Raw genomic sequence first — 27,925 nt, forward strand, 5'->3', positions numbered from 1 at the left:
GGAATCGACTCGTACTACAATACAAGATTAAGTTCAGATGTTGTAATGAACAAATACAATTTAATTGCTAAAAAAATTTGAATGTAAAAATAGGACCTAATTTTTAGAAAAATTCCAGGTGTAGAAAATAAGTCACATTTTTCTAAATTTACTGGCTAAACACATGCCATGAACCAGGTAATCAGTTAAGTCAGTAAGCGGGGTGTTACTTTGATTTATAATGATGTATGAATGAAACTGCAATCATTTTTATATCAATCAGCTTGCTATCTTGTAATCTACAAGAACTTAAAGTGGAGGCGAACCAGCCCAAGGCTGAAAGCCTCCCTAATAAAGTTAAATAATAATAATAATAACTTAAAGATAAAGTTATCGTAAACCGATCGGTTAAATCCCACCAACATGCATTTTCATGACTAGCTTGATCGCCAGAAAGTTTTCAACACGTTCATGATCCCCTTATTTTTTTTCAATTTACTTCATTTCCTCTCCTTGACATGTCAATTTCCTCACTCTTGTTAGTTATTTTTCTGACTGTTTCTGGACTTTCCGTTAGGGATATTTCCGCATATGAAACACTTGTTTTTAATCCCCCGCTATAAAATATATTCCCCGTGCACACTTCATTGCCCATCTCCGTTGAACATTTGTTATGGATAACACGGTTGATCGCAGCGGGATACCACGCACCGGTGGGAAATCGTAGTAACATTTATTTAGGTTTAAAAGCACTCTACAAAGTCAAAATCAGGGTCTATAGACCCCTCATAAAACCAAAATTGTTACTTGGGAAGTAGCCAATAAGCCCACTATTTTGGATTGATTTTGCTATGATGCACTTCCACAGTTATTAATTGAGAGCTTTCGATGCCTGTACCAATTTTGGATTAGTATAATTGTGTGGCAAGTACAGTCATACTCTATGCCCATGGAAGTCGAGAAATTTTCCAAGCCGAACAATTTCTAGATCGGACCGGGAATCGAACCCAACCACCTTCAGCATGGTCTTGCTTTGTAGCTGCGCCTTTACCGACTGAGCTAAGGGATACCCTTCAAGCAATCAATAATTCGTTCATCCAAGCAGGATGATAAATCTAAATTTTCATTGTATAGCTTAATGTTTGAATTTCTAGGGCACACAATGAGGAACTAGAACTACAAGTATGCAGATTTATTCTCTCAACTTTTTGCCATTCTTTTCAGAGGTTTAATTTTTGTTGTACCGAACAAACGCAGCCCCACCCAGAAACGCGCTAATCCATTTGGAGCATGAATGTTGTTACAACCAACAAACAGCTCTACTCAAAGATGTAAATGGATTTTTGCCGTCCCTCTGGATCCCACTTCAACTTAGGGACGCCCAAAATTCATTAAATCCAAGCAGAATCTCACGAACACTAGCGTGTACATTCATAGGATTTTGACAGTTCTTACAGTTATGCATCTGTAACTGTTAATAAAAGTCTTTTATACAATACATATGCAGCTGGAGAAGACTATGTTCTTTGTTTAATTAATTAAAATAATTCAGCACGTACAAGCTTTACAATTCTATTGAAGATTTTATTAATTTACAAACATCCTAAAACTGCACCTAGTAATTAAATTGTATGAGTCTAGCGAGATCAGTAATACTTTTCAGAGAGGATTAAGAAATATTTCCCAGATTTTTTAAGAAATTCCCTGAGATTCTCTAATTTTCCAGGACTAAAAAGGATTTCCTTTAAATTCCCAGATTTTCCAGATTTTTACCCTTCTTACAAAGAAGGGTATAGATATCACTTGAAAAACCGACTATCGATCCGAGGCCCGGAGGGCCGAGTGTCATATACCATTCGACTCAGCTCGACGAGATTGGAACATGTCTGTGTGTGTGTGTGTGTATGTGTACGTGTGTGTGTGTGTATGTGTACGTGTGTATGTGTGTATGTGTGTGTGTATGTAACGAGTTGGAGGCGAACCAGCCCAAGGCTGAAAGCCTCCTTAATAAAGCTAAATAATAATAATAATGTATGTAACGAAATGAATGCGCTCACGTTTCTCAGCAACCGCTCAACCGATTTGGACAAACTCGGCGCCAAATGATAGGTCTTGGGGTCCCATTGAACGCTATTGAACGGTTTTGGAATCGGTGAACCGGTTCCGGAGATATGGCCGGAATAAGATCCGGTGAATATGGGCCTTCACGCTGGATTTAACGGAAAACGTATCAAAACCATCATGCGACGCATCAAATTACTACAGAATTCAAAAATAAGATCAATGCAAGTCGTGTCAAGTGTTCCAGACCACATTGGACACACTTGGACATGTTCCGGGTACCCCGGGGAAGTTGTTTGAATATGAATTGAATTAAAACCCATTAAATCACATTAAAATATAAGAGATGAACTAAAAATCTCTATAAGGAAAAAAAAAAAAAAACATTAAAATACGATGATAAGGTGATTGGTAGCCTCACCAAATAGACTACACCCGGATATATTCCGGGTGCCCCCAGGCAGTGGCGTAGCGTCACTGGATGACACCGGGGTGGGGGGCTTGGTCATTGATAATGACAATAAAATAAATAAACTTGAATAAGTAAGAAGGGTCTGATCACACCATAGGTGGATAAATTCGGGTTTTTTCAGGTAGTCTACACCCTGTATCTGTATAGTTTTGAGCTTGAATGATTGATTCTGTCAGAAGTTTGAAGAATTTTAGTAAACCGATTTATTTTAAAGCACTTATTTTCAAACTGCTTTATTTTTAAGAACCAGGAACCAAATTGGCAGAGATTTTGCTCATTTATTATAAAAACATAAATCTTTGATTTGGCTTCTATGTAACTAAAATACGTTCAATACAGCAGCTAATTTATTTTTTTCTGATAAAAATGACCGTTTGCTGACACAAATATTGCTTTCAAATGGTCATTTTTTGTTGTGACTTAGAAAAATATGAAGTGTTGACAAATACCAGAAGTTACCAACAGGTAAAACAAAATTGTAAAGATATTGTAAGTGAACAGAAAAAAAAGAAATAGTTGTTGGTGGCTATATAGTTACCACTGCCTTATAAAGGTTTAAATGCTTTTATAAATTTTATTGAAAATTTACTCAATTTCCGCAAGTGTTTCATGATTAGAAATTCAAACCGGTTTACCTAACAAAATGAAAACAAACGAACTTTGAATTTTAAAATCTGATAAATTTTTCAGAAGATTTTAAATCAACACTAGCCTAGCATTTCAAATCACTGCAGTTTATTGAGCGCTATTAAATGTTGATGCTGCTGTATACATGCATTTATACAGATGTCTGAATATATTATGAAAATATGAAAAGTTTTTGCAAACCAATTTTGAAGTATAAAAAAATAAGCATTATGCACCAAAGTAGACCGCTGCTCAGGCCAGTAAAAAAATAATAATCGTTTAGAATGTAATAAAGCGCTACATTTTACAATAGAATATCATATGTAACTTAGAAAAATATCAATCTTTATTCTTTTCTGACCGGACCGAAAACAACTCCGGATCACCCGTAGCGCATGAATCTAAGGGCTTGGTATGTCGTATTTGTTTTGTAGCCAGCATTCAAAGTATAACATGGCTGGTTTCAATGGTAACACATGCGCATGCATACGTTGTCAGGCTGGGCCCACAGTATGAGTCCTCGCTTATGTTGACTACTACCAGTTGTTGCTTGTAGAAATAGGGATGTCAGTCCCGTGCATGAATCCAATTTTAGGATCAGAAAGTAATGCGACTTTCACTTACTTTAAACTGTTATTGGATGCTCAAATACTTTGATGCTAAAAATAACTGAACGAGTGTTGATTCTACCAAACAGACAACTGCTAATAGACTCAGCAGCAGTAGAACGAAACAGGCGAGAAACTGAAAGAATATGAAAACCATTCTAACCTACTGAACAATAAGATCTAAAATCAGTGAGTGAATTGGTTTTGGCTCAGATTCTACCCATTTGGATAGTTTTTAACTACTAAAACATAGTAATTATCTCTATCTCAATAACAGTATCACAACTATGTGTAAAGCCGGGATTGATTTGCTTATCTAGCTACCTGTAAATATACTTGAAAACGACTCAAGAATTAGCCACGGCACATTCACTAGTCAATTTTTACTTGATTCTGTGATCAACGAAGCACGTCGCCATCTGGATTGTTTCGAAAATAAATTTTGAAAAGAACGATAAATACTGAATACAATTTACCTTACTTGAGGTTAATTCTGTTCAACTTACAGCACATTTTTAGTTGCCGTATAAGTTTTTCTTGGATTAGTTGTCAATATTTTTAGTTTTTAAACAAGTTGCCAATATCACTTATGTATGTGTAGTTTAGAAACTGTTGAAATCATTGAAACAAGATTATTCTCCTGATGGGTTATTAAAATTCCAGATTTTTCCTAGATTTTCCGGGTGAAAATAAAATCCCGAATTACGACATTACACCATTGGTTACCACACAGCAAAAAAATAATTTTGATATCACGTCAAAGTGGATGCACTATAATCATGTCGAAAATATGGTGTAATATTACTTGCTAAAAAGGACAAAATTATCATTAATACAATGCATGAACTGACATTATGCTGCTTTTACTGCATTTGTTTATTTATGTGGTCATAAAAATTACATGAAATTTTCGACATGATTGTAGTGCATCCACTTTGATGTGATATCAAAATTATTTTTTTGCTGTGCAGGTGAATCTTTGTCATTGACGAAAACATAAATGAGATAATGTCAATATCGCCTGAAGCCTTTCAATGACCATGACAAATCTCAGCACTGATCCCAGCTCTTAAGCCGGGCTTGGGCAATAGAGTGCTATTCATTTACTCAGTCAATAACCGTTAAATCACGCCTGGTTCAATACAAGCTTTAGTGACGTTCATTTTTGCAGAATATCAATTGATAATGTGCTGGGACTCGGATTATCCGGATATTTTGATTTTTCAATTTTATTAAATTTTGGCAATTAACAAATTTGCCATTCCACTTCAGGCCACATGGGAAACTAAAAACCAACTTTTTGACAAATATTTGCAACAGCAAAAAAAAAACTGGTACAGGGAGAACAAATTTGAAATTTCACTATCCGGATATCCGGATAGTTACTGTCCGCCTGATAAGCATCTCAATTTTTTTTTTTTTTTTTTTTTTTTTTTATTATAGTCACTTTAACGCTCTTGGGTCATTCGTGACTTGTCCGGGGGTGAGATTTGAACTCGTGACTTTGGCGTGAGAGGTATAGCATCTCAATGTTTTCTATATTGATTTTATTTCAATATTGGGTACTAGAAAGCATGATACTCTGTATACTGAATACCAATTCATTGATATTCCATTTGTCATTTTATTGAAGAAAAAAAACTGAAGTATCCGGATAGTTGAAGTCCAAGCTCTAATTATCAATAAAAAAAAACAACAACTAATGGTAACCCTAGCCTCTAGCTCGGCTATTGATGCCACCCTGGAGGCTCATATGTACATATCCTTTTCCCATCTACGGACCATACACAGAACAAAACAAAAAGCACAACGCGAGGCGACAGAATATAATGTGTACAGTAAAAAGCAAAACAGTGCAATAAAACTTTGTTATGACACAAAATCGTCGTCTCATCGCTGTCGTCTGCCTCTTCGCGCCACCCACCCTTCCGAGGAATCAGGTGGGGGAACTATGTTGGCCAAATCCACCAACAACCAGAACTTTTCCATCAAGCGACACAAAAGCACCGAAGTTCGTTAGCACACCAAAAGGAAAAAGAAAAAAATCTGCGAATATTTATTTGTTTTCTTCCAGTAAACAAACGCATCACTAAAGTCGATTGTTGGGAGTTGGAACGTGCGGGAAAGCCGCTTTTCCAAAGCATTTTCCGCCCAGCAGTGCTATGTACAGTGTATCTCGAAATTGAGCGTACACCTGAATGGACAATTTTTTTGTACACACTGAATAGATTGTCACTTTGTGGATTTTAATTGTCATGGATTTTAGTAAAATTATTATGACTACAAATGTGCAAAATGTTAAAACGATTTGTTCATTGTATTTTAAAAAAAAAGGTTTTTTGAGAAAAATACTATACCAATAACCGATAAATGTTTGATGATCCAGCAGCCAGAAATTCAGAAATCAAACTTTTCAAATTGTCCTCGTACACCTGATTAGCTGTACGCTCAATTTTGAGATACACTGTTCACCTAACGACGATTTTTCTGCGTTCCAAAGCATACTAATGTGTGCATGGAAAACATACTAAGCGGTGATGGAGGGTGGGCTAGTTGACAGTTTAGATTATTTCACTATGCTCCAGTGAGTGCCACCCCTTTCCTACTGGATTATCGGATTTTAGATTCGCATGATGGATTAAAACAAAATTTTCTAGATGCCACCAGTGACGCTGGTAATTAAATCGTCAAATTCAACACAAATACAAATTTGCGCCACTAGTTTCAACGTTTTTACATATATATATTCCCACAACATAGATTATTGATTTTGTTTCCCTTTCCACTTCCATTGCAGATGCGCGTGTTCAACCAGGAATATAAGCCTATGCCGGAGCTTAATGAAGCCCTATCCTACCGGGAGGAGTATGCCAAGCAAGCCTCGTCAGATTAGATTACCCAACCTTTGTCCCCGGCCATAGCCAATAGATCTTGCAGAGCATGTGTCACACATTGCTATCATAGTAATACCACCGTACAACTTCAATTAATAAGCATTGAGCATATCCGTTTTATAACAGCACACCTCGACACCGCCAGCACGGTCCAGAACTACTTGAAACTGCACCGAGAGAGTTATCGTTACTTAAGACCATCACTTGTCGTTGTTGCAAGACAACAGCAGCAATATTAGTAGCAATGTTTTAAGCCAATAAATTATTCCCCCGCGTTACTAGATGGTAGAGTTGTAGAGCACAATATAAAAGTAGTCAGTCTGTGTGTCTCACTCTCGATTCGTGATCCAAGCGAATCGTGACCTGGTGAGATTAGAGAAGCTTTCAAGTCTTACTCGTCGTCGTCGACGACGACGACGACGACGTTGCGTTCTTTTAGCGTGGATGACATAGCCTTTTCGTTGCCGTTGGATAATGTTGGTTCATGTTTTAATCCAATTTCTTGCGTTCAATATTGAAATTTATGATGTAACGTTCCAACGTTACATAAAACGCAGCCCGTCGGAAGAGGTTAATTGATTCTCGTGCTTTCGCTACGGGAATTGACATTTCTCAAACAAGAGTCTTTCGACTAATTGGATGATTGGATCGGTATAGTTCTATAACCTTGGTAATCGCATTTGGTTCCCGTCCGGTTTACTCGGTTTCGATTGTGGCCTTTGTAATGGATTACGTTTTCCGCACATGAGATCGATAGCATGAAAGTCACGTGGCTGTATTAACATTAATCTCAATTAAACTAAACTAAACTAAACTAAACTAGCCTGTTAAAAGATATAACTAGGCAGCTTGAAATGAATACCGAAGCCATGATCAGTAATAGGATCGCATTGGTTTCAAATTTTCAGAGAACGGATATTATTTAAACTGGCCAATTTTATATCTATGTTATGTACTGGAAGTTTAAAAAAAAAGCAATTGTAAATGTGGAATCAGAGATGATGAATATTAGCCAAAATGGTTGAGTTATATGAACTAGATCTTGAACAGTTATCATTACCTGCGGAAGTTAACTCATCAGCGAGAACGCCTCGCCAATGCCATAAATTCATTCTTAAACATTTCTCGTTTAGTTAATAAAAAAATACGGTCAAATAACGAAAAAGTTTAATGAAATGTTTGTTTGGATAATGCAACATAACAGCTTTCTGATGGCTATGGAATAAGTTTGTATGGATCAATCTAAAATGTTCATTAGTCTAAATCAGTGGCGGTCCCATAACCTCACTTTTTACCTGTGCACCAACTTAGTAATTGTTAGATGAATTTGAAAGGATTTCTGTGGAGAAGAATGCAAGTTCTAAATTAAATTGTTAGGTAATTTTAGAAGATTTAAAAAGGAGTTGTCAAAAACAAAACATAGCGGAAAATTCTTACGTGATTCTTAGGTGATTTGTATGGGTATCGTGAAGAAAATTAGAGATAAATTTTAAGAAGAATTCCAAGAGAATTATGATCAGAATTCAACAAGAAACAGAGTTCTTAGATTGTGCTGGCAATAATTTCAACCCTAGTGCGAAAGATTCATCACAGAACTCAAACAAAATTTATTGCAAAATATTTGCTGAGAATTAGAAAGAAATTATTTAAAACACTCCAAGGGATTTCTAAATAAAATTTCGAAAGATTTCTGCTGTTTTGAATATAGTTAAAAGAAATTTTTGAAAATATTTTCAAAGGATTCAAAGTCTCCGGATAGGCTTAAGGGAATTCTAAGAAGCATTCCAATTAAATTCTTAGAAGGGGTTGCAAGGAAATTCCAAAAAGAATTCAACGGCAATTATTACGCATTATGAAATCATGAATTTCCATGACGAAATCATGAATCATTGTTACGATTTCATGGGATGGCAAGTTTTTTCATTCCATGATTTTTTATTCATGAAAATGGAATCGGATTTGTTTCCGTGTATGCTGTTATACACACTTAGAAAAAATCATGTAAATGACTAATTGTAACTAATTTTACGGGAGATGAACCAGCCTGCAGCTGAAAATCTCGATAATTCTCGTCTGTTATGACTTAATTTTATGTCAAAATTGACATAAATTTGTATCATAACAGACGCTAAATCTAGCTTAATCATACGTACTTTTCGTCGAGCAACGAACTTTTCAGCCTCGGACATGTTTGTTTACGTCTCATTTTTTATGTCAAATATGGATTCCATCACGTGTAAAATTAGTTATTTTTAAATGTGTATGCTAAGCCCCATCGTCGATGTCATCAAAAGCAGAAATTAGTGAACATAAGGGGGGTAATTCCACAGAGGGATCAACCACAACATAAAAGAGCGGCTACGAGTTCGAATCCGGCAGGACATTGTTTCTTGATTGGAAAACGTCGTCAAAGCAAGTTCTTTTTTATTGACCCAATGCTGAGAGACTACGGGTGCTCAAGATTATTAAGGGAACAACTTATTTTAACCGAGTTTACTTAGTTAAAATAACTCAGGTTCTTCTGCTTATAGTTCGTTGGGTTTCCATCGATAAAAAAACACCTTAGGATCCATTAGGACATCGATTTGTGTCATTTTAGTGAAAATCTGCCTGCGGATATTTTTCTAATCAATACGGCAAAGATGCTATTAAATTGCTTCAATTACGTTATTCCATTGAAATACAAACAATCCAAAGCCTACGTTCAATAATAATAGCTCAAATACGTTAAATTGCGAACTAGATTAGACCAGTACCTTATTTGCTTATCCATTCCAGGTATTCCACTAAGACGCCCACATTCATCAGGATAGATTAGACCAGTAGATTTCGTCATCAGTAGCTCACCCAGTTTGAATAAAAATTAATTACGACGAGATTCTTCGGAATTGGTTGTTTGTATTGCCATACTCGAATAGCTAACAGCGATTCTAGGAAACCGGAAGCGTTCCGAATTTACGACGAACTTGTAGGAGTGATGGCTAGATGGGTTTAATTTCATCGCCGTCCAGGTGTAAATTTTTAATCCAGTAGCTAAATTGAATTGAACATTCGTTCCTAACATTTTAAAGATTTTGGTTGAAGAAACAGGTCAAACGTTCGTCAGACTTAAAGTTTAAACCAAAACAATCACCTCTTCCCCCATGAAATAACACGTAGCAAATCAAACCTATATGGAACATCGTTCAGGTTCGAAGTTGATTACAGTACATCATCGAAGAGAACTCATTTTCCCATGCCACTGCAGGGGGCACTTGATTAGCAGCAGCCAGTTAGAGAAAACCTCTGATATTGGCTGCTGGTTGCTGCGGTCTCCGTCTGAACACTCAACTCGGGCTACTTACCTAAAAGTAGTTCCATGCAATCTATATCGGCACCAAGAAAAGAGAAGAAAACAAGAGAGGACAAAGTTTTATAATTGTGTCTTCTTGTACGGGTGAGTCGGTTGATATTATTTTGGTCAGGTGTAGTGTGAGAGTAGAGATACTATATACAATATACATATTGGTTAGTACGTTTGGCTTGAATGCTAGACAGACAGGTATGTAGGGGGCAGCTGCTGGTAGGTCCTGAGAAGGTAAGTTGTCACTTGTCTATCAATTAAAACTCTATATAACCAACGACAATCAGGACCGAGCGCTAAAACTTTCCAGATGAACGTTGCCAGCGCTGAACATGTATGTACACTGTCTCCATCACTGACAACACAGATGGGTGATTTCTATTTTATGCTTTCTAGAGCGCCGGTGAGAACGGTATCCTAGGGGGCGAAAACTCGAAGGAATGAAAATAAAAGCATACCCCATGTTGGCAAATATCGGACAAGATATACGACTGTTAATTAAGCGTTAATTACACTGCTCTAGCTGGTGCAGAACAGTGTTCCATTCGCTTCGGAATTGAACGGGCTAGAGTAGAAGTAATAAAAAAATCGCACATTTTTAACCCCCAACCATCAAATCAAAATTTGCATTTTTTTTTTAATCTCAAAAATATAGTTCCTATCATTAAACCACTACTAGGTGCTATCTTCTGAAATGTTAAAACTATTGAAAGTCATGAATTGGGATGATAGTGGAATACTGACAAGAGCAAAAAAAGGTGATTATTTAAAAAGAGACGGAACTAGAAAGAGTGAGCGAATCATTACGATTAGTGCTAGGGAATAAAAAACAATCATGCATCACATGTTCAGGTCAGATTACAAAGCAGTACATACATATGAAGCACTAATGAAAATAACGGAAAAGAAGCTTTAAGAACTGATTAAGAAATAAGTAGACAGTTTTCAAGGTCTAGGTTCTCAGCACCAACACTGATCAGAAAAGGCTACCTACAATCCTCACCAAATCCACCAAGAAGGATGCTCCGAAAAGTAAATGAGGATTCGTAAAAAGATATCCCCTCCCGTAATGCTCATCGAACCCCTTTTTACGAGTGTAATTTCACAAAGATTCTCGTTCTCCGAATCCCAAACCGACTTTTATCAGCCGTCTCTCCTTCTCTACATCCTTCGCTGACAGCACTGCTGCAGCAGTGGAGTTGGAGGCTAGCAAATCGTAGGGATTATTATTTTGTACGTATACATACAGTTTATTATGGACAGGTAATTGCAAGATTTTCTACCTCGAAGGAGACCTTTGTGTGTCGACGAGCAGCCGACAAAAGTGTATTCACCTGATAGGACCACTCGCTATGCTACTAGCCTACGGATAGTCACCCGGAGCCGCAATCCTGAGGGGGTGGATTTGCAAAGAAGGAGAAAAATCGATCGATTTTTTTCCCATTCGATGAATTCAATAGCTGCAGCAGTCTATAAGCACCAACCATCACCCTCGCAGAAGCAGCAGCAGTACCCACTGACACGTACAAGTTCACCACTACTGACTGGCGCTGTTGGGGATTGAACGAGTGGCATGTAGCTGGGAGTAAGTAAAGGGGTTATTGAAATGCTGAGAGGAGTTCGTGGGAATTTTCCTCTGCCACCGATTGCTCGGCTGGAAAGGCTGGGGAGGGAATCCCACTGAGGCGTCAATGGGAGTCCCTAGTGGGTTACAAGGGCGCTTTGGAAATCGGAAACCAGTTCGGTACGGTGTGGAAGCTCTTGAGAGTGATCCATCAAATTAAAAGTTGGTGTAACTTTTCGAGAGCGAGGATTTCGCTCGGAAAAAGCTCGGGCCTCAATTTTCTGGATTACCAAATGTATGCAAATGGTACTCAGATGAAAGAAGTTCAGGTTTGTTTTATTTGATTGCCTAAAAGCAAACTAGCGTGTATGTAGTACGGCAGTTGTGATGATCTTTCTGATGGATTAATATATCTACGAGGTGTATATAAATGATTCTAAAAAGACTGGCCGGACTGAGAATTATAATATGTTAAGGCTATCGATGATACTTTTTTTTACGATAATTATTATACAGCTTTTCCCCGAAGAACGGGTAACGACCCACCGCTGTTGCTCGACGGGTTTTCAACCAATCGCTCTGATTTTCTGCGAGTACCTAATTCTCCATTGACATTACTGACATGCAAAAAATCAGACCTACTAGTTGATAACCCGCCGAGAAAAAGAGATGGGTAGAACGCAGAGGGTAACGCTTTCTTTGAGGGATAGCTGTAACTATATCATGCCTCGTAACGGTAGATTATCTTTTCATCTTAGTCCAAGGTGAGGTCTTAGTGACAAGACTCGGCGTTGTCCACCAAGGATGATCTTGAAACAAGGAAAACATGAGTTAGTTAGTCTTCATCTATGTGATTCCTAATAATTCATTGTTCTCTATTTTGAAGTGGTTAAGACTAGGGTTCTGAGGCATGGTCATTATCGGTGTCATTGCTTAATTTTGTTGCTAAGGAATCCAATTTTGACTGACAAATGGGGTGCACCTTTGGAGGGTGCTCTCACTCTTCGAAGGGTATAAATAGCAAGACCTTTCAATTAGAATCGATTCCTTGCTAATGCAATCGCAAGGCAAGAATGACAACTGTATCAAATCCGAATACTTCATCATTTCTCAATGGTGGTGGAGTAATACGACATGTACTAAACTAAGGACACGGGATATACTACAATAGATCTAATTACTGGTCGCAGTGGTTTTATGTCCCGAACAAAAGGAAAAAAATCCTTAGATTCCTCCTGAAAATTTGTCTGAACCCTCTTTGAATTTTTGACCGAATTAACTTGAGGTTTTATTGGAATTATACTCACATTTAATTGTAATCCTCCTTAACATACCCCTATGAATTCTCCGAAAACTCCCATGGAAATATGTTCCGGATTCATTTCTTCCAGAATCTTTTTGAAATCATGTCGTTAGGTTTCTCTTTTGAATTACTTTTGAGTTCTCTTCAGAAAACAAATTAACGTCAAAAGTTGTTAGATCTTTTGAATCCTGTTGAGGGTTGCATTGGAATTCTACTAAGATCTATCTTTTTGTGAGCGTCCTCAAATGATGATCGATGTTATGAATTACTATTTTATTGATCTAAAATATTTTCTAAATTTTTCCATCAAATTGTAGTTTCCTGGATAAGGGTTCTGCTAAGGGCTGGCAAATGTCAATTTCAATGAAAGATCTCACACGATTTTTACAGAGACACTTCTGTCACCAGCATCGAATGAGGAAACGATAATAGAGATTTTCTTCAAAATCTCATCGACATCATGACAGAACGTGACAGTGTTATGAACATTGCAACTACTAGCTCAGTTATTGATATTATTGTTACTTGTACCACGGAAATCTTAAAAATATATTCACTCTACCGATTACATACTGTTGTTTTCCTAAATTCACCTAAATCAGTTTGAAACTTTGATTGCAAAACCGTATGAAAATTATTCTCACGAGTGCTCGATCATTGGAAAATGACAAGAAAGTTCAAGATAGGTAGTTTCGTCTCGTGATAGTGAGAGGACCTGTTTTCTCATGGTCAAATGACGGCCGTGATAGTTACCAGCTCTGGTTCTGCTACCACTTTCATTTCAAATCTTGGCCGACCCAATTTTAAGAAAATCAGTCATAATTTAACAGTGTGAGTTTTGGAAAATGTTGTAATTTAAGGTAAAGGTTTAGTTTACAAAATATTAGAAACACATTTACCAAAATACCTACGAAATAAGTTTCATTCAATACCTTTCAAATGACATTTAAAGTTTTAAAACTGGACGTAAAATGGTAGAGATATATACAAAAACATTTGCATGGTTTTTTGTGACCCCTAACTTTTGATCAGGAGTGTATCTTTAGAATCTGTTCAAAGTTGCATTGGAAAAGATCTGTTCAAAATTGCATTGGAAAAATCATAAATTCTCAAAGTAGTTCTTCTTAGTAACTGTATCCTGAAAATCTAGTCTAGTTCTAGTTACTTGACATTTTTTAGAGAGAGGAAGAAGTACTCGAAGTTCAAGGATTAACCTCGTTTTTTTTTTGGTGACATCTAATTTGACATTTTCCGAATTTCCCGATTTCCCGGGTAACTGGTCCTCTGTTTATTGTATTTTGCAGTTGAAACTGGACTCCTCAAAGGTGCGGAATCGCAAATAAATGTGTGCTTTGCCGATGTATCGTCTAGGTTTCTTCTGCGTACTTTTCCGTTCGTTAGTTTAACGGACTTCCAACTAGGAACAAGATATACTGTAGCACTGTAGCAAATTTTATTTATTTTTTGAATGAATTTTTCATTGCAATTCAAGGAGAAATGTTGAAAAAAGTGACTTTAGTAACTTTTTGTCGAAAATAGGGACTTTTTAGTGACCACCTTCAAAAAAAAGTGACCCGCTATCAGCCCTGTCATTTGGCGTGGAACTGCTCATCTTCTTATTCTTTTTTCATTTATCTTATTTTAGACACTTTTTTAGACATTTTTGTCAATAGAATCTTCTTTTAGAAGCTTATCCTAGACGCTTGCCCGTCGCTCCGCTCCTTTGACTAAAAAAACATGAACAGGATAGTAAATCAGTTAAGAAATGTTTCCAAGGATTATGGAGCATTTCATCGTTTTAATGTTACAAAATCCGTTTCTCATTTTGAGTTTGACCTTAATATTATTACTCGCTTGGATCATGTTTGAAAGTTTTATGAGGGTCCTTATGTGAAGACGTGTTTTCAAAAGGATTATTACAAGGATTATGGAGCATTTCATCGTTTTAATGTTACAAAACCCGTTTCTTATTTTGTGTTTAACCTTAAGGTGTTTCCTTGTAAAGTCCATTTTTCCATCACACCTCGCAATTTCAAGAGCACACAGCTCAAGATCTACGAGGTTTATACATCTGCAAATTTCAGACATTGCTTGCTTCTCTGCAGCAAACAACAAGTAGTACTTTCAGCTACAAGCATTCACAGAAACCTTATTATTTTTACATCAGAAATAGCGAAGTGTAACACGAAAAAGAACGCTACAGGGAATCACCTTAATATTATCTGGTATAACTCGCATAGATCCCGTTTGAAAGTTTTATGAGGGTCCTTATGTGAAGACGTGTTTTCAAAATTATCTTAAAATAACGGCACCTCTGGCAATATCCAAGGGACAAATACTGCAGTGCTGCGCTTAAAGTAAAAGTGACCTAGTGAATAGTTTTGTGCGAAACAATACAAGGAAAACACCGACGAGAGCTTTTTGCAATCGGAAGTGATGTCTCAGATAAAACCATTTATGAAATTTTCATTTACTCACTAGCTTATTGTAACCCTAAGCAAAGGTATAACTACCGCATATGAAAATGAACAAATACACTAGCTGACATCTTTGCTATGAAATTTGTTCGTAGCTTTTATCTTCGAGCGGTAGATGGCGAGACTGTATCTGTCTCTAAGCGTTAACATAGAGTGAGAGTTACCACCGGTCTTCTTGATATGTTGTCTTCGGTAACAGGCACGATGTCAACAACCAATGATGGCAGCTCGGAGCAAATTTCACATCTTAGGTTGGATTCTGGGAGAATCTTCAGTCTTCTTGGAAGGCTGTCTTCGCTTCACCTTGGTATCAGTCATCGGAAAACTTGACAGTTATGAATTATGGCAAGTCCATTTGAACATTCAATTTTCATTAATCAGGCTTGAACACGATACCAATAATTAGAAATTCCTTTTACTCTTTGTTTGAAAAAGTGTACAAGCACTCGACCCACATTGACTCAGTCGGAGAGCAAACAAAAAATCGAAATATGAGAAATGGCAGACAGTAGGTACACGACAAGTAAGGTATGTTATTCCAAATGACCTTCATCTCCCATCCATCCTCTTAGCATTCTCCATATGATTCACCTTTCGAAACACAACTAGGGCGCCGATTGAAATGTGCTACGAACGGAGAGACATTCATACGAGCATGGGAAACGCTCTTCAAGGATCATCATGCAGTAGCACCATTTATCAGTACCCATCCTTGATTAAGGCCTTGTTGAGGTTATATTTACATACCAATCCCAGCCGCTCGCATCAACAAATGAACATCATCACCGCCACCATGATCGTCATGGACCTTTCATTGCGGACCGACCGGACTCATCGCTTTTCGTTTCCGTATAATTCAACGTATCATCTCAGCTCAGCCTCCATTTTGCCGGGAGCGGTCCCGGAAAAGATAACAGAAAACCAAATCAACATTCGCCTGTAGGTAGTCACATAGTGGTACTTCGGTTTGCCGGGGAACAACGTAATTGAGTTTTGCCAAAGTCATGTTCAGAAGAAGCTCATTACGTCAGCAGAAAAAAAAAAACAATGTGCTTCAAGAGGAGCAGGTTGGACGTGATTTCTCGTTGGTTGCTGGTGGAAGAGGTTCCCAGAATTGTCTCATAATTGACCTAATTAAGATTGGTGATGCATTGGTATTGATTAACAGTGGTGCCAGATAACAAACTATGTTATATGTTGTAGAATCGTTTATCTATTTTGATAACGCCTGCCTTCCATTGGGGTTTTAGCAAAAACTCCAAAAAATTAGGGAAATATACGTTATAAATCAGTATCCAACAACATTACACTGGTTGAATGTCTCTTAATAAATTCAATTTCGAACAAAAGCCAGTATCTCAGCTTCTTCGAATCCTACAACATATCCACAGTTTCCTAAGAACTGACAGCCACTGAGAGAGTTTGTTCCACGAAAATGCCGCGGTGCGGTTAATCCGGCATTCTCGGAGCCCATTTCAAAGGATGGAATTTATAATAAGCTAGGAACACATATGAGTATGTGTTGCAGTACAATAAATTTATGTTGAAAGCCTTGCTCCGGAAAAGAACAGAACAATGAACAACCCATTCAGGTGAATAACCGAGTTTGCAAGCCCATACACCCACGCGCACACAGCTTTCGCTGAACAACCACTCAAAAACCTTTGCGTAACATCACCTCCCCTCCCACACCTACCTAGTCAAACGAAAACTGGAACATCTGAAAAGATTCGTCCCACTCCCACACTGCTGTCGGTGATTTCGATGCTTTCCCCCATTTTTACATAGCATGTAACCTTGAATGTTTGCAGTCGTTTCTCCCCGGTTTCTTCCTCCTTTTCATCCTTCCGGTAAAAGCTTTCATCCATGTCAAAGCAGCCTCTGGGAGGAATATACTTCCTCCACTGCTTTCGATGCTCGCTAAAAAAAATCCCAGCTCTTTCACTTTTGAATGCATCCCCACTGCTGTTGTTGTCGTTGAGCGAGATAAGTTACATCACAACTCCTCCACCAGGATGACGCACCAAGCGCAGGTCCTTTTCAATACATTATCCTACTTAGGATGATTCCTGTGTCACATTCCCATGAAAAGGACTGCCCCATTTCGCAGCTTATGTTTATAATATGGGTATTTAATATTGCTGCAAGTCGTACCGTCGTCGGTCGCTATGAACCTGCACGAACGACGCGGACCCATCGGAACGTGAAATCCCAACGGCTTCATCAACGACGACGATGGTGGATGAGTGATTACTTCCTTACCCGTAATAGAATTTGTAGTGAAAACAAACCACCTCTGAGCTGGAATAGCATAGAAGGAGCCGTTTTGTCCCCTGGGGTTAGCCAACTAGACGGATCGTTCGTCGCTTCGCTTGTCAGACAGTGGACAGTGACATTTCAAAGGCAATAGAATGTCTCATGTTTACTTTGTCACGTGGAGAGGTGTGCAAAAACAAAAATACTTCGCTGCCCTGTTCGGCTCTCTGAATACGGCCTATTCCAGTCAACGAACGGTCAGCAGAGCGGACAAGGGCCTGGGATTAACACACATATTGCGGCGGGACACACAACGTTCATGTAGAACAGCATGTTATCCTCTGGGACCGACCACTTGGGTTCGGTTGCTTGGATGGTGGCGCAGTAATTGGTTTGCTTGACCAAAATTATTTTCTTATTGTTATTGGGGCTGGACAACCCCGGGATGGACGGAGATCACATGGTTGGAAAGGGTATACATCTATTATTAGGTACAAGACAAGTCTCTGTTGCTTTTTTTGTATCTCGTAAATGTACAGGTGTGTGATAGGTATCTGCCGAATGCGGCAGGTGTTTCTTCTACTCTTAGTAATCTGTGTGTTTTGTTGCTATCAGAAAGGTCGGTGTCGTGTAGAAGGTGTGAGATCCCCTTCGGGCAGGATTATTGTTATTAAGATAAAATGCCCATTCGTCGGAAGGAATTTATGATATTATAATGGGGGCCTAAGGGATGCGTTGAGCTTAGTGAGGAATTTTCGGGACACTGGAAAAGGATCTGAAGTGGGCATGTGAAACTTATCGTTCGGACATTGCCCCCCCCCCCCCCTGTACATAAGATTGAATTTAGACTGTAGCAAACTTGTTATTAAATTATTGCAGGAAAATTTCCTCGTTTTTCCAGGAAAAACTGGGTGAATATGAGGAAAATCGACGACAAACTTTACTCAGAAGTATACTAATAGTCTGAGACAAATATCTCTTGATTTTCCTCAGATTCAAGAAAATTTTTCCTGGAATATCTAGGAAATATCAACCTACTCACTGAGTAGCCCCACTTTTTGCACCTTTGAATCGATTTCGACTCAATTACTGATTTACTCTCATTGGCTGTGTGATAATTTTGGCACCGTCGAGCAGATCGACAATATGTTTCAGTTAAACTTATAATAACAAGAAATCGATTCCGCTGTCGCACACTACGCTAAGTTCGTGATTTGGCACTCATGTTGCCCCATGCTCCCATACATCAAAGGTTTTTTCAATCATCTATTTAGTCAGTAAATTTTAGTAGAAGTTACCATTTATGTTTTTTAGTCAATAGCACCAATGCTACCGACGCCAGGGAGACAGCTCCCACACCTGGACCCTACCTATCTTTCCATCAACTCATGAACCGGGGACCAACCGGTTTACTTCCCTGCCGAAGGAAGGCGTGATCAGAGATGTTATGCCTCAGAACATCCCGGCGGCGCCAACTGGGATTGAACCCAGGCCTGCTGGGGTGAGAGGTAATCACGCTTAGAACTACACCGTGAAGCCGTTGGTCCCCGGTTCATGAGTTGATGGGTCGATAGGTAGGGTCCAGGTGTGAGAGCTGCGTCCCTGGCGTCGGTAGCATTGGTGCTTAGCACGGAAAACAAGATCAACGGAAAACAAATCAAGGAAAAAAAAGTTTTGCCCTCACACCAAATGCACAGTTATTAATTGAAAGCTTTCGATGCCAATACCGATGCATGAATTGATATATTGTGTGGCAGCACAATGATACTCTATGCCCAGGGAAGTCGAGAAAATTTCCAACCCGAAAGATTTTCTCAACCGAACCGAGAATTGAACCCACTGCCACCGGCTTGGTAATACCCTGCCTTTACTGACTAGACTATGAGGCCCCACTGGTACCGTTAAATTCGAAAGTTTTCAGATCTTTCATGGAATTTTGGAGTAGAATAGGCTCAAAACAAGCCATAGCATGCACCGAATGAAATTGTACGAAAAAGGTTCCTTTATCCATTTACCTAAATGAACAAATATTTCATATTGGGATTTCAGCGGCAGACAATTTTATTTCTTTTTTGTCCCTATAATCCCCACTGTGCGTCGGATGAAGAGTGAACTAGACTGAAGTCATTCGATGTTCCAGCTGACCCAGATTAAAGGGTGATACGGTCAAAATTTGGTCAAGGGAAAACGCGTGTAAATCGGTGAAATCGTTTATTTAAAAAATCAAATTAAATTTCTTTTTCAAGTTCAATTAGTATAAAATTCAGGAAAAATATTCAGTTAGGCTTCCGCTTTTCCAAATCCGAATTGCCGGGCCTTACGCTTGACCCCTGCCATCAGATTTTGTACAGCCACCTTGTCCACCTTCTTCGCCGCAGAAAGCCAGTTTGCCTTGAACTGCTGCTCGCCCTTAGCAGTTTTTTTGGTCTTCTTTAGGTTCCGCTTGACAATAGCCCAGTATTTCTCAATTGGGCGGAGCTCTGGCGTGTTGGGAGGGTTCTTGTCCTTGGGAACCACCTGCACGTTGTTGGCGGCGTACCACTCCATGGCCTTTTTACCGTAATGGCAAGATGCCAAATCCGGCCAAAACAGTACGGAACAACCGTGTTTCTTCAGGAAAGGCAGCAGACGTTTATTCAAACACTCTTTCACGTAAATTTCTTGGTTGACAGTCCCGGAAGCTATGAAAATGCTGCTTTTCAAGCCACAGGTACAGATGGCTTGCCAAACCAGATATTTCTTTGCGAACTTTGACAGTTTCATGTGCTTGAAAATATCTGCTACCTTTCCCCTTCCTTTTGCCGTATAAAACTCCTGTCCCGGAAGCTGCTTGTAGTCGGCTTTGACGTAGGTTTCGTCGTCCATTACCACGCAGTCAAACTTCGTCAGCATCGTCGTGTACAGCCTCCGGGATCGCGCTTTGGTCGTCGTATTTTGTTTATCATCGCGATTTGGAGTCACTACCTTCTTGTAAGTCGATAGTCCGGCTCGTTTTTTGGCTCGATGCACGGTTGTAGACGATACACCCAGCTTATTTGCGGCATCTCGGAGAGAGAGGTTAGGGTTTCGCTTGAAAATACCGGCAACTCTCTTTGTCGTCTCAGCGGCTTCCGGTTTTCGATTTCCCCCCGATCCAGACTTCCTGGCTGTCGACAAACGTTCTCCAAACACTTTAATTACATTTGTAACGGTTGATTTGGCAACTTTTAGCGATTTTGCCAACTTTGCGTGCGAGTAGCTCGGATTTTCGCGATGCGCGAGCAAAATTTTGATACGCTGCTCTTCTTGCTTGGACGGCATTTTGACAACTGAAGAGTGAATTCCAAAATCAAAATAGGAGCAACATTCTACACACACACACCTTCAAAATGAGGGTTGTTTAGGTTTTTTAAATGCAAAATTGAAAGAAATACGTCAAGTTGATATTGACCAAATTTTGACCGTATCACCCTTTACTCCCATGATCCAGTTCTTTATGTCTCTCGGAGAGGACTTACTGAACACGCGAGGTGGTCAGCCTTCACAACACAGTACCCTGAAATCCAGACCCCTGAACTCCCCGGATCCAGGGATGTTTGGCCGTTTCAGAATGGAGCGCTGGTTGAATCCGAGAAAATGCTTTGGCTAGTCGGTAGCAGAGACAATTCTGTTGATTCCCACCCATGTTCTTTATCGTCAAGTCGATTGGCTTCCGGGAGAGTTCCAGCTCCTTGTTTCCACAGCGTTGGACCTCTATTACCGGAAGGAACTAATTGGTTGCCAGATTTCGAAGGAGCTCTTGATTGCCAGGAGCTCGTTCGCTTCCTCCAGGAGAGACATTCCTTCTGCTGGTTCAGTGTTTTTTTTTTGCTAACCCGACGGCTCACTTGCATGGTAGAGGGAAGAAGACCTAAAGTGATACTGATGGACTGATTATACGCTGAGGCCAGCGTGGTATCCAACTGATCGAATGCCAGGCAGATTAACTCGACACTATAGGATAGTCTGTAATCGACTACCGCCATGGTCACGCGCATCCAGACAGATTGATTGCTTGTCTGGTGTCTTCTGACGAGGTTCCGAAAACAGGTCGAGTCTTGTTCGGCAGATCTTCTTTACATTGTTGAAATTATCGATAAAGGTGAGGTGTTGGTCCAGCCGTACGCCCACGACGCGGATGAACTTTTTGAACGGCATAATCCTTCCGTTCAGCTGAAAATACTTTAAAATCTTTGAAGATCTTTGAAGGAGTTTATAAAAACGGCGTATTGAGTAGAAGAATGAACTGTGAACTGACGAAACTAATGCTACGATCGCCGGGGCACTTTGTGAGAATACTGAAAATAATGCCGTTAAGATGGTGTTAGACACCAAGTACAGCAAGAATTGGGTAATGTGGAATGCTCAAAAGAATCAGCTACGAGCCGAGATTATCGTCTCGTATTGAGTCATTCGAACATGCTTCCAAAGGGATCTGAACTTGCCGTTGAAGTCTTCTGACATTATCCTTAAGGTTAGCAAGTTTATCCCTGGTGAACACTGTTTGGATTGTCCTTGATATTTGCAGGGTGGCCACTGAATTTAAGAAATTGAATTCCCGGGTTTCCACGGGGACCCAACAAATTTCTCCCCGTTTGATATAAATAGCTAAATACGACGTAGCAATTGTTTTCACTGGGGAAAAAATGTCATATGACACTATGAAGCATTGACTAGAGAATTAAGATGATAATGCCAAAAAATTGAGGATAGTTGTAGAGGAAATCTAGGGATAATTCTAAAGGAACTCTGGACAACATTACAATGGAATTGAACTAGAAATGTCAGGTTATTTTGAGAAGTAAAGGTGAACTTTACTGAAGAGACTGTTATGGGATTTAAGATTAAAATTCCAGGGAACTCTAAAGCAAATCGAAAATAATTTCAGGGAGCATTCTAAGGGAATTCAGAGCCTCTTTCAACAAAGAGAATTAACCCTGAAACAAACTTTAATACATGACTACAATCAATAAATCAAAGAGAAATTTTAAGAAGACCTGCAAGGGAATAACGATTATAATTCCATGAAACTCTAATTCTTAAAATAGCTCAGATAATTATTTGCAGAATTCCATGCAAGTTTGAAGATAGTTTCAAGAGAATTCCTGAGCAAATTTCCATAGAAACTATGAGATAATATTCAGAAATTTTCAGGGAATACTAAGGAAAATATCAATAGAATTCCAAGAGATCCTCTTAAGGGCATTTTGAGAAGAATTATGAGGAGAAATCCAAGGAAATTTTGAGAAAATACATACTTTAATTCTAAATGGCATACCATAAGATTCCCGAGGCGAATTCCAAGTGAATTGGAAGCAAAAATATGGATCGAAATTAATTTCAGTTAATTGATAAATTTCAGGAAGGAATTCTTAAATTGTTCTGCACAGAATTGCGAGACGGAAACTGTCTTGTGAATACCGAACAGAATCATAAGATTATTGAGGGAAATCTTGAAAGTAAACGTAATTCTGAAGACTTTTTGGAATGATCCGAAGCAAATCATTGACAAATTTGCAAAGATATACAGTTCCTTAAAAAAAACAATTTAGTAAACTCAAACATTGCAAAATTTTCAAGATTCTGTGCACATAAATTCAAGATCCAGGATTAACAAACATTCTTAATATTCTGAGACTTCAATTGAGAACAAATTTTAAGATCCTGGCATTGGAAAACTATTTATTAGCCGGCGCCGGTGGTGTAGTGGTAAACGTGACTGCTTTGTCACTCCAATGGGTCTGGGTTCAATGCCAGCCGAGGTCGGTGGGATTTTTCTGAGTCACGTCTTTCTTCGGAAGGGAAGTCAAGTAGTTGGTCCCGGCTCATGTGAGTTGAATGGGTGCATATCCTACGCAGGTGTGGAAGGTGCCTTCCTGCACCTGTGATTGGCACTAGATTGCGGAACAGAGACCGACGTTAAATAAAGGAATGAAGAAAACTGTTTAGGATTATGTAGCTAGAAATTTCAGAAAAGTATAACTGTAAGGTAAGTGAGAAAATTTTTCCATAGACTCAATGTCCATTAAATGGAGAAATTTCCTTGAATTTGTGACATCAAAAATCATAAAAAAAATAGAAATGCTAGACTCTGGGACATTGCTATTTTGTTTACATCTCAGACTTAATGTTTGGTATCCTGTACCTGCCACAATGAAATATTGTATCCAATCAAATCCCCGCTTGTTTCCGGTTTTTCCCGGTTCTTTTAGATTCCCGGTTTTCCTCGATTCCCAGTTCAGTGGCCACCCTATATGCCAAGAATTGATTCACTGCCAATTAACCTGTCGGACTTCAACGTTTGATCTGAAAACCCGGTTCCAGGAGTCCTGAGGATCCATTCAACATATCTAGTGTACGTTCTGACCATGCCCTGGACAAAGAGCGAAGGGAGAAGTTCAGTTTGTAATCCTCAAACATGACCTGAAAGAGCTCTTGCCTTATAAGGGTTGATATCGTCTGGATTGTCCAAAACGAACCAGCCGTTGGACGGAAGTCTTGTAAATAAAGATAATCAATCAACCAACCTCTGCATTGATCTTCCTCGTTTTCCAAAAAGGAACGTAAGTAATCATTGTTGATGATTGGCTTTTCTGAAGGATTGCTGATCCATTGCTTCCTTTAAACATAAACTTTACCCATTAGAGCGTTTCCTGGTATCAAGGCAAGAACCTTTCTCTTTGAGTTATGTTTATGCTTGCACACCATCAAAATTCAACCATGCAAGTTTGCATAGATACAGTTTCATGATCATGATTTTGGAACCAAGCTATTTGACTCAATTATGCATCATTATGGTAGACATCAAAGTTCATCGCACGACTAAAGCTTCTTTTGTGTCTAGTCACGCTTCTATTCTAGTCCTCGGTTGAGTTTATGAAATGGTTGATAATGGTTTCGAAAAAAAATATTCGCCAGCATTATTTAGATCGGCGGACTTTTTGCGTCGTATTTACCTAGCTTTTCAGCTAGGTAAACACAATGAACGCGCAAAGAAAATCAAGTTCCAAATCCGATGTCTTTATCCCTTTGTTTCCATGTGCCGCAATAAATCCAGCAACTCCGCTTTTGATACCTCTCGAAAAGTGGGAAAGTGTCCAACATGAACGCGACCTGAGAAAATGTTTGTAGTCCAAATTTGCTCCAGTAGTGCTGCAGAGCGTACCGACGACTTAGAGCTGTATTTCAGGAGTTGGTGCTGGTGGCTGTGTAGACAAATTCACATTTTATGTAAATTTATGCATGACTGTAAAAGTTTAGCACCCGAAAAAGCTCGATGCCACTATCCTGGGGGGCGGGGGGTGATCAGACTCTTGGCACGTTTTACCCGCAAACAGGTAGAACGAGTTCGGAGCTCTTGTTCGGCCCAGAACGCGTTCGATTTTGTGTCTGACAGGTAGTCCGGCGTCATCGTGTGAAGTTTGGAATCGATTCAAAATGACATTGTTTTTTTTTTGTTTTCAGTCGGAAGGGAGAGCCGTGTGAGATTTCGGGGTGGGGAGGGATTTAGTTATTTGCTTCATAAGGATTTGGCACGTCGTTCCATTGTAAGAGTAATAGAATCAGCAATCGAACGACTTCTTGCATTAAGTGGACCGCAGACGCGAAGCGGAATTATTAGAAATAATATTGATGGTGTAAGATACAGTCAACTTTCGCTCGTTGGGGTAAACCTATAACCCACTTAGTGAAAGACTTTTGTTATTTGCACAGATAAAAATTCTGAATTTTAATTGTGATGTAAACATTCATTCACGTAAACTTAAATTTAATTTCACACAACAATGTTGTTTACAAAGATGGGCTTTTGTATACAATATTTGCTACATTGCATGGATTGTGCTAGAACTTTACATGATATATAATGTAAACTTATATGATATTTGACGTTTCATTTGTGTGCATCATATTGAACAGAAATTTACACTACTTTTCGAACTGTGTGGGCTGAGCTGTAAAAGCTTCAAATTGGTTGAGGGATACTCCGATTGTTTATTATTATCAAATTCGTTTAGCAACTATCCAAATGGTTCATCCATGAGCCCCACGAAAATGAATCAGCACTGTCAGAAATGACGTTTGACTTCGATTTAGGTGAGTTACAGCCCAACTAACTGGAACCTTACTAAAACGTGATCAAAATTCGACTATACAGTACATAGTGACAAACATATTGTCAATACCGATGTATTGATGTGATTGACGGAAGTATTGACAATACGATGATTGTCAATTATATGGATACGTGTGGGGTCCGCTTTAGTTTTCGCAATACTCGCTCCATCCAAAAGCATATTCCTAGCTGAACATGTGAAACGGGTCAATGATCCAAATGTAAACAATGCCTTCAATCGTCGGTTTCTCGCGAATGACAAACCCACCCACGCAAACTTACTCCAGTATCTGATAGAGCAAACTTTCTCTACCAAATGCTGCTCTTGATTTGCCAGAACGAGTCTCAATCAGCAAGAAACCGACGTTTAAAGCCATTCGGCTTATTGGCCCTGTTCACATGTTGGTCTAGATTCTTGTTACGCGAAGCTTGTACCTACGGAACAGAGAACGGCCAATAAACTCTGGCTGTTTAGTGCACGAAGACGACGCGTATAACATTCGTTTTTCCTTTCTTTAGCATTGGTGAAGAGGGGAAAAAACACCATCGTCGACGACGTCAGAGAGCAGCACAGGAAAGAAACCTTCTTGTGTTCCATCTGTATCCACGCCATACCACCGGTCGTCGTCGTCGTCGTCACCGTCTTCGTCGCTATACTCGCATCGGTGGTTGATTCTTTGAGTTCCCGTGACCCCTCCATGTTCCTCCGGCTACTACTTCAGTGTAGTTTCCGCTCTCTGTCACACTCTACGAAGTCACCGCACCGCCGACCAGCACCTCCTTCAGAGACGGCAGGGTCATATTTATTATAGGCTTGGGAAAAACGAGGGGCCACAGGTAATTGAGAAATTTAATCGCGTTAGAGTATAATTTACTGCTGCAGAGGATCAATTCGTCGTCGCTCGAGAGGGAGTTTGTTTGTTTGTGGTTGGTGTTGCTGTTTTGATTCGTTTCTAAGACTTCAATGCTAGAAAATAGCTAGAAGATTGAAAAAAAAAACATGGACAGTCAACCAGTGCACAGAATTTGAAAATTAATCGACAATTTACTCATTACCAGATCTTGAAATATCTCTTCGATCGATTAAAGTTCGGGGACTAAATTGTGACCGCACAGAATAATGACAATACGTAGGAAAAACTGTATCACCTAGTATTTTTAATTAATTTGGCATCTTCTGAACTTAGTCTTTTATTTATTGGAAATCGAATTCACCTCCCTCGTGAGCTTAGGATTGTCTTCAGACATACTTTGAACCTAAATCAACCTCGAGCCGTCTAATTCCGGAATATCTTTCTTCGGTGTAGGCTACCGACAAAATGTCAAATAGCTCTACAGAACTTCTCCCACAAAAGCGCCACTTCCATTACGAGTCGTTTTCTGGAAATTATCGACAATGTCGCAACAGAATCCATTATTCAAATAAGCCATCACGATTTCAGGATCGCATTTTAATTTGTTTTCCACCAGCTCGGTTCGCTCTGTCTGCTATGCTTCTCCATCAGCTCACCCCTCGAAACCGGTCCGTCGACCACCGCACGGTTATGTCCGTCTCGATTCTCTCGCCGCACCATGCAGAGTGCTGCGCTGCCACACTCTGCCTCTCATTTGGATGAATTTACCTTTAGCGTCTCAAGCACCGGGTGCTTTTTTCGTGCTCTGATTATGCTTTCGTTTCTCTTTCGTTTGGAACCTCCTTCGCCCTCTGCCTAACTTCCTGTCCCACATCTTCCGCTAATTCTCATTCCACTCTGTATTTTTTTGGCTTTATAGTTCTCCGTTTACTTTCGATCTCTTTGTGCTTGCTGGATCGCTTGTTGGCATGAGTTCTTCTCGTTGCCGTGCTTTTGTCCGTGTCTCCGTCCATTCGTAGGTACTGCCGGGGTCCGACAGACAGATTTCTGCAAGCCAACACAAGTAACAACAACTGTACCATCAATGTTTCTGAGTTTCCAACGACCCCCCATACCATCGCAGTGACTACGAGCGGGGCTCTTCCCTTCCTCTGGCGGACCCGCTCAAATGTCAGAACCGCGTGACTGAATTGGTATTCTCTGTCGACGTAGGTTTGCGTCATTTACAACCGATTCACCACACCACGAAGACCGTGTTCAAACTGGACGGGTGGTGGATATGGACGAGTGCACAAGAGAGCGCGCGCGGAAAGAAGCAACAGAGCACATTGTATATCAATGGAGGAGAATGTGTTT

The 27,925-nt window shown here is 39.4% G+C and overlaps 2 protein-coding genes across 4 annotated transcripts in view; one reads left to right on the forward strand and one right to left on the reverse strand.

The window, feature by feature from the left end:
• LOC135704237 (uncharacterized) overlaps positions 1 to 7,035 on the forward strand; it is a 119,428-nt gene extending 112,393 nt beyond the window's left edge. The window contains exon 5 of the mRNA XM_065225717.1: positions 6,545 to 7,035. Within this exon, the coding sequence (XP_065081789.1) occupies positions 6,545 to 6,640 (96 nt within the window). The 3' untranslated portion in view covers positions 6,641 to 7,035. The remainder of the gene's footprint in view (positions 1 to 6,544) is intronic.
• The window catches only part of msi (musashi), a 169,526-nt gene that overhangs the window by 90,888 nt on the left and 50,713 nt on the right, over positions 1 to 27,925 (reverse strand). For 2 of the 3 annotated variants that reach the window (XM_065225670.1, XM_065225672.1), the window contains exon 3: positions 9,986 to 10,006. The exons of the other annotated variant lie outside the window; for it this stretch is intronic. In XM_065225670.1, the coding sequence (XP_065081742.1) occupies positions 9,986 to 10,006 (21 nt within the window). The remainder of the gene's footprint in view (positions 1 to 9,985; positions 10,007 to 27,925) is intronic. 3 annotated transcript variants of the gene reach the window in all.

This window comes from Ochlerotatus camptorhynchus, unplaced genomic scaffold, assembly GCF_037179485.1.
Source record: "Ochlerotatus camptorhynchus isolate MF236.1 unplaced genomic scaffold, CSIRO-AGI_Acam_v1.1 ptg000232l, whole genome shotgun sequence".
Lineage (NCBI taxonomy): Eukaryota > Metazoa > Arthropoda > Insecta > Diptera > Culicidae > Ochlerotatus > Ochlerotatus camptorhynchus.